At 50.1% G+C, this 10767-nt stretch overlaps 1 protein-coding gene across 3 annotated transcripts; it reads right to left on the minus strand.

Moving 5' to 3' along the window:
• Positions 1–927: 927 nt before the first annotated feature.
• Positions 928–9498, minus strand: Flywch2 (FLYWCH family member 2). Of its 3 annotated transcripts, XR_004389012.1 has the most exons (4): positions 8642–8755; positions 3798–4226; positions 1595–2928; positions 928–1463 (listed from the first exon to the last, which is right to left on the minus strand). XR_004389012.1 is itself a non-coding variant. In XM_032912008.1 (3 exons), exons 2-3 carry the CDS (start codon positions 4117–4119, stop codon positions 1015–1017), a joined length of 420 nt encoding a protein of 139 aa, XP_032767899.1. In that variant the 5' UTR covers positions 4120–4226; positions 9419–9498; the 3' UTR covers positions 928–1014. The 3 variants fall into 3 exon arrangements, 2 of the variants coding, with proteins under 2 accessions (XP_032767899.1, XP_032767897.1); XM_032912008.1 differs by lacking the exons at positions 1595–2928; positions 8642–8755 and adding an exon at positions 9419–9498 and having other exon boundaries at positions 928–1112; XM_032912006.1 differs by lacking the exon at positions 1595–2928 and having other exon boundaries at positions 928–1112; positions 8642–8749.
• Positions 9499–10767: the final 1269 nt, after the last annotated feature.

Below are 10767 nucleotides of genomic sequence, written 5' to 3' on the forward strand. Positions count from 1 at the left end.
TGTGTGTATGTGTGTGTATGTATGCGTGTGTGTGCTCATGTGTGTGTGTATGTGTGTGTGCTCATGTGTGTGTGCATGTGTGTGCGTGTGTGTATGTGTATGCACGTATGTGCTCATGTGTGTGTGCTCATGTGTGTGTGCTCATGTGTGTGTATGCGTGTGTATGTGCGTGTGTGTGCTCGTGTGTGTGTATGCATGTGTGCTCATGTGTGTGTGCGTGTGTGTGTGCTTTGCACTCTTGTTAGGGGCTCACACTGTGTGTGTGATCTCTTGGGTAGCCTTGCACTCTTGTGAGGATTCTGTGCAGATCCTTGACAAAAGTCAGGTGCAACTCATCCTTCTTCAGTGGTGCCTATAGGAAGGAGGCTGGGGCTCTGTGCCAGGGAGCCAGCAACCTGAGGGCGTCTTAGGTCGGGAAGGACAGCGGCTCACGGCAACCTTGGAGGATTCAGCTAGAGGAACTCTGAGGCCTCTTGTGGAGGGAAGGGTCAGGCAGGAAATCAGGTTGTCCTGGGTCCAGGGAAGGAGCTCTCAGTGCCCCATTTCAGCAACACAAAGACAAAGACTAGGGAACCACTCTGAGTTATGTCAAAGCTCATTTTCCAGGCCAAGGGAGTGTGACCACGAGGCTAGGAGTTGGAGACCTCAAGAGAGACTGCACCAGGTCTAATGGTCAGGCCAGGCGAGTCTGGGATAGGAAGGGACGTCAGAGAGGAAGTTTCCAGAGTGGTGGGGTCAGAGCTGAGCATCAAAGACCCAAAGTTCTGCTTTATACCTACCTCAGCCTAGCAGTGGTGTCGCATGCTGACAATCCTTGAAGTTGGAAGGCAGAGCCAGGCGGATCTGAGTTCGAGGCCAGCCTGGCCTACAGAGGGATTTCTTTGAATGAGAAATCCTATCTGGAAAAACAAAAACAAAAACTACCCATGGTGGGAAACAGCAGCTTCTTTTATTTTCTCTTTCTTTTTTGTTTCTTACTTAGAAAAGTAACTTATGCAGCAGCAGTTGCCCAGGTTATGGAGAAGCGCTGGGGGCCTTGGGGAATACAGTGGTCTCCGCTGGACTTGAAGACGACCCTCCTGACCCTCCATTGTCTTCTGGTCCATCTGTATCTGGGAGAAAGACAGAGAGGCCAACTTGGTAACTGAACTAAGTATGGCTGGCAGAGGCTGGCCCTGGGCTCCTCCTCTTCTTCTGTAAGCTGAGGGCCATTCTCACCCTAGCATCTTAGGGGTCAGCGTAGGGCTAGATGGCTTTGTTAACTGACTTAGAGAACTGCCACAGTGAGAACACTATTCCTCAAAAGCCACAAACCTAGGGTCACAAACTTGTGACCTTTCTTAAGTCGTTTCCAAGAAAAAGCTGAGCAGGAAGTGACTGAATGGCCACTACCTGGCCAGGGGTGGGGCAGAGACAGGGAGGTCTGCTTGTAGGACAGCAGGTTGTCCACTGATCAAAAGCACCTGCCCGGGGTTGGGGATTTAGCTCAGTGGTAGAGTGCTTGCCTAGGAAGCACAAGGCCCTGGGTTCGGTCCCCAGCTCCAAAAAAAAAAAAAAAAAAAAAAAAAAACCAGCTGTCAAAAGTCAAAAGCACCTGCCCAGCACAGCGCTGAAGGGGGTGCCATCCTTCCTTTGTCTGTCACATCTGGAGAAGTGAGTTTTGTTCCAGTTCTCACAGAAGCCAAAGCACGGTGGAGCCTGAACTTACAGAAGAAGCAAGGCAGGGTCTCCCATGGTTGGAAGGGCCCCACATGACGGCTCTATACCCAGCTCTTGTGGGAAGACTGCTTTCCCAGCCAGAGTCCATCCCTCTCCTTCTGTGCAGGAGGCCTCAGGGTAGTGACGCTAAAATCAGTCTCCTGTGGGGCTAGGAGACCCCTTTTTCTACCCCTGTGCTGGTGAGAACCAGGTGGGAGGACAGGAATGCACCCAGAGCAGGATCGACTATAAAAACACTCACAAAAAGATAGCTTACCAAGGTATTCCTGGACTCCGCCGTACTGCTCATGTTGTGAGTAGGAGGCTGAGGATCCTTATGGTCCCCAAGAAACTCTAGGCTTGTAGCTATATGGGCATCCATCTTGGCTTGCCTGAGATTTTAGCCCCCTAATGGTGGGGATGGGCTGTGTGACTATGAAACTCTGACTTTAGGCCATCCCATTAAGTTTCTCCCTTGCAGCCCAGCTGTCTGGTGGTAGCACGGGGGCTCCCCCTCCTTTCTCTTGCTGGTTGAGCGCATGGGTGATCCCCAGGGGTCTCCTGTGCAAAGGCAGAACATGGAAGCCCAGGACTTTTCTCATCCCCAGCATCTCAGGGCCTGACTGGTGCTGCTTCTGTTGGGAAGAGATTGGTTCATGTATCTGCCGCTGAGTTAACCCAAAGGTGTGTTGAGTTACGGTATCTCCTGCCTCAGGCCTGGGGGTGGAGGGGGAACCGCTAAAGACTGACACCCACCCTTAAAGGTAAAAGTCATACAAATGGACAAGAAGGACAATGACAGAGATGCTCACATGGACGACAGCCAGAGAACACACAGGAATTGTCAATCATGTGCACATACAGAAAGACACATACACACTAAAACACACAGGTTAGGGACAGTTCAGCTTCACCCAGGAAGGTACCTTGTACCCTCCCTGGGCCTCCAGTGCTGTGGGCCTAGAGCTCTCCTTCTAGCTCTAGTGACTTTGGGGACTATGTGTGCTGGCACGTCTGTGTATAAGTACATCCTGTGGCCATCATCTCTGCCATCTCTGCCTACCTCAGCCCCACCCACCAATTTCCTGACACTGATGAGTACTGAAGCTCGGCCACTTGCTGTTCCCCCAATCCCTTGAATGCTCAGAGGATACCTGCCAGTCTCTTTTGTTTGTCCTCAGCCAATCGGTCTGCTACCTGCCACCTCATTCCTCCCATAGTCTGAGCTGGCTGTAGAGAAAGGCACAGTTTGTTTCCATCACCCACCGGCCACCCAGTCACATTGGAGGAAGGGGCAGAGCCATGGTGGAGTGACCAGTAGGACTGAGGTTGCCCGTCGCCTCCTCTCATGTCAACACTGTAAAGCATGAGGAGAGAGCACTGAACCTTCCCAGTAAGTCCTATGTCCCCATCCACCTGCAACTCCTAAGGCTACCCCTTTGCTGCCTCCTGAGAGTTCCCTAAAGCTCTGCCCTGTCCTTTGTGGAGGCTTCAGTGTGGTGAGGCAGAGGAGGCAGAAAGGAGACTGGGGTTGGGGATTTAGCTCAGTGGTAGCTTGCCCGCAAGGTGTCCCCAGCTCAAAAAAAAAAGAACCAAAAAAAAAAAAAAAAAAAAAACAGATGCAAGTCAGATACAAACGTGACTACACTGACTGAAGAAATGAAGGTGCTTTGTTCCTGGCTATGAAATGCTTGTGGAACGTGTGGATGGTGGACCTCGGGCCTTTGGAAACACCCGTATGTAGCTAAGACCCTGAGAGTGGTCCACAGCCTGCTGCATGCAGTTCATGGCAGCAGGCCCACCTCAACCTCCGACACTCCCATGAGGAAGCAAGGCAGGCACACCGTGCAGAGGGGACTCTTTATGAACTCAAAGGGGCAAGGACACTTGGCAAGCCTAGAACCCCAGGCTCACCAAGAAATGCGCAGCCAGCACCCGTACGCTGTGCCCTCCATTTCCCACCTGTGCTCAGAGACCTAGAGAGGCAGGCAAAGAGAGCAGCAGGGACTCTTAGAACTGGAGCCAGATGCCTGGCCTGTGGCAGCTCTGGAAGGGCCCAGCTATCTTTGAGGGGGCAGTGCCAGCTACAAGAGCCTCACCCAGGTTCGGCTTGCTGCGCTTCTGTTCAGGCTCCGGGGGAGTTGCTTCAATGGCCCGTTGAGCCTCAGGATGAGTCTTGAGGAGGGCCTTAGCCAAGGTGGCCGGGCCTGGCACTCCCAGGGACATGATGCAGTGCACTCCTTTACGCTTGGCCCCAGCCACTTTGGCGCTGTCTTTGGAGGCTGTCAGCAGGACCAGTTTGGAGAATTTTCTGGGCTTCCTGGGGGCTGCTGGGACCACATCTGTGCCAGGCTGAGGAGCTGGCTCCTGGGTGGCCTTCATGCTCTCACCCTCTTGCTCACTGGACTGGGGCTGGGGCATCCCAGGACCAACAGCCTGGCCCTCAGGCCACGCTCAGCCCTGGCAGATAGGTCTTGCTTTTTCCTCCTCCTCCCTGGCCAGGAACCTGGGAGTCCAGAGGCTCTGCCCTAAGGGAGGAGGCAAAGCAGTCAGAAGAGAAGGATGGGGTGCTACCAAATGGACTTGGGGTGTAGCTTAGGTTGATAGTGGGAATGAGTGATTTCACTCCTTACCAGTTTCCTATCTTGTCTGTTCATGAACTCATTCCCCTGCCCCCGTGGCAGTATATTTAACATCTAAAAACATATAAGATATACTTATTCACAAGGTAATTTCCCCATTAGTCCATTACTCAAAAGAAGAGGGTCTCCTGGGCACTGTAGATGTCAGACAATAAAATGCACATGAGTGGGCTTGGGGCAGCTCCATGGCAGTGCTCAGGTACAGCACGTGACAAGGTCCTGTTAAGAGCTCCAGAACTTCAAAAACAGCTAAGCAACAATCAAATAGGATGAATGCAAACCACTAGAATAAAAGCAAGCATATTAAAATTTAAGAGCAGGTATGTATGGTGGTAGACGCCTTCAATTCCAGCATGTAGGAAAAAGAGGCAGGCAGATATCTGAGTTCGAGGCCAGGCTGGTCTATATAGGGAGTTCCAGGACAGCCAGGACTATTTAACAAGGCCTTGTTCAAAAAGCAGAAAGACAGACAAACAAACAGAATCCTACTTTTAGGCTGGGGATTGCACAGCATTTTAGTTGTCAATCCACAGCATGGGGGTGGGCTGGGGGGATCTTGTTTCAGACTTATAAACACAACACAAGTAGGCAAAGAAAGAAGTGACCCAGAGTGCTGGGGGTATGGCTCAGTGAGCAAAGTCTTGATGTGCAAACGTGAGAACCCAAGTGGATACCCAGCATTCATATAGAAAGCCCAGTGTGGCAGCCTGGGACCCTAGCACATGGGGGAGGGGAACAGAGTCAGGTAGACCCCAGGGGATAGTTTGCCTGTCAGTCTGGCCAAAACAGTGAGCTCTAGGTTCAGTGAGAGAAGACCAAGTGGAGGTAGAGGAAGACACACACATGCTCAGGAGAACACACCTGAGAGCATAGACACACTGCACGTCACATGTATACACACACACCACACATGCACACACACAACAGAGCGGCCCAGAAACCTCTTGGATGAATTAGTATGAGGAAGTGGTCAGGCACCCTGCCCCCACTGGCCTTCCTGCCCAAGTCCAACACAAAGCAACCTGAGCCAGGAATGAGATATGAGTTCACTTTTGACCTTCAGTACTGGAACCCAGTGACCTCCCTTCCAAGAATTACCATCATCCGGTTCAGCGGTTAAGAGCACTGACTGTTCTTCCAGAGGTCCTGAGCTCAATTACCACAACCATCAGGTGGCTCACAACCATCTGTAATGGGATTGGATGCGCCCATCTGTGTGTCTGAAGTCAGTGACCCTCATATACATAAAATAATTTGCCTGAGCTAACTGGCAGATAGCTGGTCCACCGGCGAATCAAAGTCAACATTATCTGTGATGAGTCATACCTGTGCTATCCTGGGATAAGGGCCTTCACCTCTGTGGGACCCTAGGTCCCACATTACAGGTTGTTCTGCAAAATGCCTGGCTAAATCTCTTCAGATCTGCCAAGATTGTAAACAGTGCCTATGGTCTGGGGTGAATTTGGGGTGACAGTCAGAATGAGAGGTCCCACCTTTCACTATCACCCCAGATTGTTTTTGAAAGACTTATTTCTATTATTTTTAATGTATATTATGTATGTCTGTGTGAGTGAATGTCTTGTGCACAGGCTCCCTCTGAGGCTAGAAGAGGGTGTCAGATCCCTTGGAGCTGAAGTTACAGGGAGCTGTGAGCTGCCTAACACGGGTGCTGGGGACCCAACTTGGGGCTTCTGGAAGGGCAGCAAATGCATAGGGCTAGAGAGATGGCTCAGTGGTTAAGAACACTGACTGCTCTTCCAGAGGTCCTGAGTTCAAATCCCAGCAACCACATGGTGTCCTACAACTGTCTGTAATGGGGGTTGGGGATTTAGCTCAGCGGTAGAGCACTTGCCTAGCGAGCACAAGGCCCTGGGTTCGGTCCCCAGCTCCGGAAAAAAAAAAAAAAAAACAAACAAACAAAAAAAAAACAACTGTCTGTAATGAGATCTGATGCCCTCTTCTGATGCATCTGAGGGCAGCTACAACAGTGTGCTTATACATAAAAAAAAAATGCATAAATACATATTACATACATGAGCCAGGTTTGAGCCAGGTTTGGTGGCTCACACGAAATCCCAGTTGTCATGCATTTCAACTTCCAAAGTGGCTGAGGAGACGTGTTGCACAGGCCTAAGACATGAGTCCAAGTGCCCACCACTTATATAAAAACCTGGCTGAGGGGTTGGGGATTTAGCTCAGTGGTAGAGCTTGCCTAGGAAGCAAGGCCCCAAAAAAAAAAAGAAAAAAAAAAAAAAAAACCTGGCTGAACAACCTGGCTGAACATGTCTGAAACCTAGCACTGGGAAGGAGAGACATTCAGATCCCTGGGGCTTGCTGGCTGACCAACCCGCTGAGTCAAAATGGGAAGCTTCGGGTTCAAGGGAGCCACTCTGTCTCAAGGGAATAAAGTGGAGGTGGGAATGGAGGAGACACGTACTCAATATCCTCTTCTGGCCTTTATGTGCACAGAGGCATTGTACATCTTCACACACACACACACACACACACACACACACACACACACACACACACACACACATCTGCAAAAAGAAGTGAAGCCAGAACTGGTGTAGCCCAGTTAAGAGCTTGCCCACATTCACTGCCCAGCCTTGCAGAGTGAAGCAGCTCTCATGACCTTGGTCGTGACTAAGGATACCCAGACCAAGACAATGAGCAGGAGTCCTTCACATCTTAGGTCTGTGAGCAGCAGAATAATGAGTCCTGAGATGTCCGGGTCCCAGTACCTAGAAGCTGGTGCGGTGGTGGTATACACCTATAATCCCAGAGGTAGGAGAATTGGGGGTTCAAGTCAAACCTACGTTTAAGAACCTGTCTTCAAAACAAGGGTTATCAAAATGGCTTAGCAGGTAATGGTGCTTTCTACCGAGCCTCAAGACCTGAGTTTCCTCCCAGAATCCACATTGTAGGAGAGAGCCAACTCCTACAAGTGGTCCTCTGCCTGCCTGCCGCAGGGCACATGCACACAAAGGACCCAGGGCTGGGGGCTGGATGGCTCAGTGGTCAGCTGCTTCCTTCTCTTCCTGAGAACATGAGTTTGGTTCCCAGCGGCCACATCAGGAAGTTCAGACAACCACCTGTCCACCTCAGAGGACACAATGCCCTGTCTGGCCTTCACACGTGTGGCACACAGACGCATGAAAATAAAAAGGAAAGAGAAAAAACTGTGAAAATGTGATGCGAAGAACAGGAAGGACAAAGCTAGAGGCAAGGTTCGTTATTTGAGAAGGGGCTTTGAAGATGGAGGAAGGGCAAGCCAGCCAGACGAGGTAGGTTTCTAGAAGCTGCAAGAGGCAAATTAAATGTTTCTCTCCTAAAGCCTGCTGTATTCACCCTGCTGTGTAACACCCACATCTGACTTCAGGCCTCTAAAGCATATGACAATATGTCATTTTAAGTCATAGATTGGTGGTGATTGTTGTTTCGGCGGCAACAGACCAGTTAAAAGTCCAAACTCTTAACTGATGAGGCCCTGCAGGCTTAGAACTTCAGCTGTCACCCTGGGGTGAGAGACAGAACTACCTTCATGAAACGCGTTCTCACTGGAAGGACAGGCCCCTTACCCTCTCTGGGCTGGTTTGATCTGTGTTGCAGGAGATGCTAGCATCAGATGAAGGGTAAGTCTTTGAACTCAGGTTACTAACAGCTGCTTCCACTGTCCTGCACAGTCCTGGAGAATTGTAATTGGACTTCCTAAAGAACCGTCGGACACTAGGGTGTGCAGGGCACACCCCACATTCCACAGAAGAAAATGGCAGTAACCCTCCACTCAGGTCAAGAACTGTATAATATGCAGGACATAGCGAAACTTCCCCGATATGGGGGTCCCAAATAAGGGTACCTCCCTTCCCTAATCACCATGACTCAGAATGATATTTTCCACCACCCTTGCCCCGCTCCTTGTGCCCCTCCAACCAATGTCTCAGTCCCTGGAGCATCTCCCCAACTCCCAGCCCTCAAACTCTGCTACTGGGACATGGACCCCCACAGGACATAGGCAACAAAACTGCAGGGGATAAGGATGGGCATACCAGGCTGGGGGTAAGGCGCACTGGGGGTGTGTGTCCCAGATTGGGGATGTCCAGGGGTAGTGTGGGTTTATAAAAGCGAAGTATGGAGAAAGGAAGAGCCTCGCGAATGGCCGACAAGAAAGCGGTCTGAATCTGGGGGTCGGGGACAGAACCAGGGACCCCTCCTAGCACGGGTCCCAGATCCCGGGACCGCCAGTCTGGGAGTCGCTTCTCGAGCCAGGACCCTCCCGCCCGCTGGGGGCCCGTCCTCACCGACGGCAGCAGGCCCTGCCTCTCGGACGACGGAGCCGTGGCGGGTCCCTCAGCCTCAGTGCTTTGGGCCCCCGCCTTGGCTCCCGCCGTCACCTCAAGCTAGGGTCACGGGGCGAGCATGCGCAGTATGGCCATGAGGGGGCCCCATTCCTTTGTCGAATTCCGCCTATCCGGATATTACCTTCGCTGCGATGAGTAGAACGCCCGGTGAATAGGCGTGAGGGGCGGGTCCATTACCCGCGAAGGGGGCGGGGCCAATAGGAATGGAGCAACCTGGGTTTAGGATCCCCGGTATGGTTTACTGACGTCTTTCCATTTACTTCCCCCAGTATTTGACTCTGACTCTCTGCGAAGGAACCTGGGATATTAATTTAAAGGTTTTTGTCTGTCCCGTCAAGGGAAAGGAAATGTGTTCTTCATGGAAACTAACTGGATTATTCAAATACTCCTAACTGCGCAGTGTCCTTGGTCATTAACCCAGCCCTCGCCCATTGGTCAAGCATTCATCATTTGTTCAGCCTTCGCCCATTGTTGTAGTCACTGCCTGCTGAAATAGCCGTGGCTCAATGACTTTGTCCCAGCACCCTTCTACTGTGGAGGTGGAAGCCGGGTTGGCTCAGGGCGCTGCTTTCTTTCTGTATTTGGCGTGCTCGCGAATCCTATCATCCTGGGGTTGCCGGCCCTCACCCACCTGCAGAAAGGCTATTCCCCCTTTACTCCCACATGGTCCTGGCTCCGCAGTTCTTTGGGTCCCACCCTCTTTTCTGGTTCCCTTACCTCCATGGCTCTATCCTTTCTCCCGAGTCAACGTCATTTCCTGGGCCTTCATGAATTACATCATTTGCAATCTATCATAGTCTTGATTGTTTCTAAAATTATTATGTTATAATAATATATTGTATATATGTTAAAATTGTATATTATATATAATCTTCATATATAAATCACTGATGTCACGCCTCTCTCTCAAAAGAACAAAACAAAGGGTCCAATGAGGGGGGGCTCCCTTTTAGATAGCTGGGCTCAACCAGTCTCTACAGCACTTGCTGCCAAACCTGGCTCACCCACGTTTAATCCCTAGGACCCACATAAAGGTGGAAGGAGAGAAATGACCCACAAACCCATGACCACACATAAACATAATCAAGGGCTAGAGAGAGATGGCTCATGGATTAAGAGCACTGGCTGCTCTTCCAGCACCAATATGGCTGCTCACAATGATCCAGAGCCCCTGGAACATAACTCCAGTTCCAGGGCATCTGACGCCCCCTTCTGGCCACCGTACATCCAAGCAAATCACCCAAACGCAAGTGTAAATAAATATTAAATAAAAATTGTGGAAGCTATTTTCAAAACATGAAACCAATAAAGATCTTGTATTTAAAAAAATTAGGGGGGCTGGAGAGATGGCTCAGTGGTTAAGAGCACTGACTGCTCTTCCAGAGGTCCTAAGTTCAAATCCCAGCAACCACATGGTGTCTCACAACCATCTGTAATGAGATCTAATGCCCTCTTCTGGTGTTTCTGAAGACAGCTACAGTGTACTTATATATAATAAATAAATCTTTAAAAAAAAAAATTAGGGCTGGGGAGATGGCTCAGTGGTTAAGAGCACTGACTGCTCTTCCAGAGGTCCTGAGTTCAATTCCCAGCAATCACATGGAGGCTCACAACCATCTGTACTGAGATCTGATGCCCTCTTCTGGTGTGCATGAAGACAGCTACAGTGTACTTATATATAATAAATAAATCTTTTAAAAAAATAATTAACACAAACACACACAGTAGCATATGACCGTACTCTCAGAGATAGCAGGACTGAGAGTTCAAAGCCAGTTTTGACTACATAGGAAGCTATTAGAGGGAAAAATATTTATGTACATTTTATATTTTTTCAATAGTCTCTCACTATGTAGCTCTTGAACTCATAACAGCCCTCCTGCCTCAGCATCCCAATTTTTACCAGTGGCTAGCTAGGGTCTGGGCTAGATGTATCCAGGTCCTTGGTTCTTTTTCAGGGAATCGACATGAAGACACAGATGTGCAAAGGTAGCAAGGAAATCTTATTCAAAGCAAAGAACGGCTCAGATGCACTGTAAATTCTGACTGCAGGTCCTGTTAGTGGA

The sequence above is a fragment of the Rattus rattus genome, chromosome 9, assembly GCF_011064425.1.
Source record: "Rattus rattus isolate New Zealand chromosome 9, Rrattus_CSIRO_v1, whole genome shotgun sequence".
In the NCBI taxonomy this organism is placed as follows: domain Eukaryota; kingdom Metazoa; phylum Chordata; class Mammalia; order Rodentia; family Muridae; genus Rattus; species Rattus rattus.

Bases quoted from the DNA above. Each gene is read 5' to 3' on its own strand.
- Flywch2 (XM_032912008.1), bottom strand. From the start codon at position 4,119: ATGCCCCAGCCCCAGTCCAGTGAGCAAGAGGGTGAGAGCATGAAGGCC. The intron at 1,113-3,797 runs GTGAGGCTCTTG...TCTTTCTCCCAG, and splicing joins GCGCAGCAAGCCGAACCTGG to ATACAGATGGACCAGAAGAC.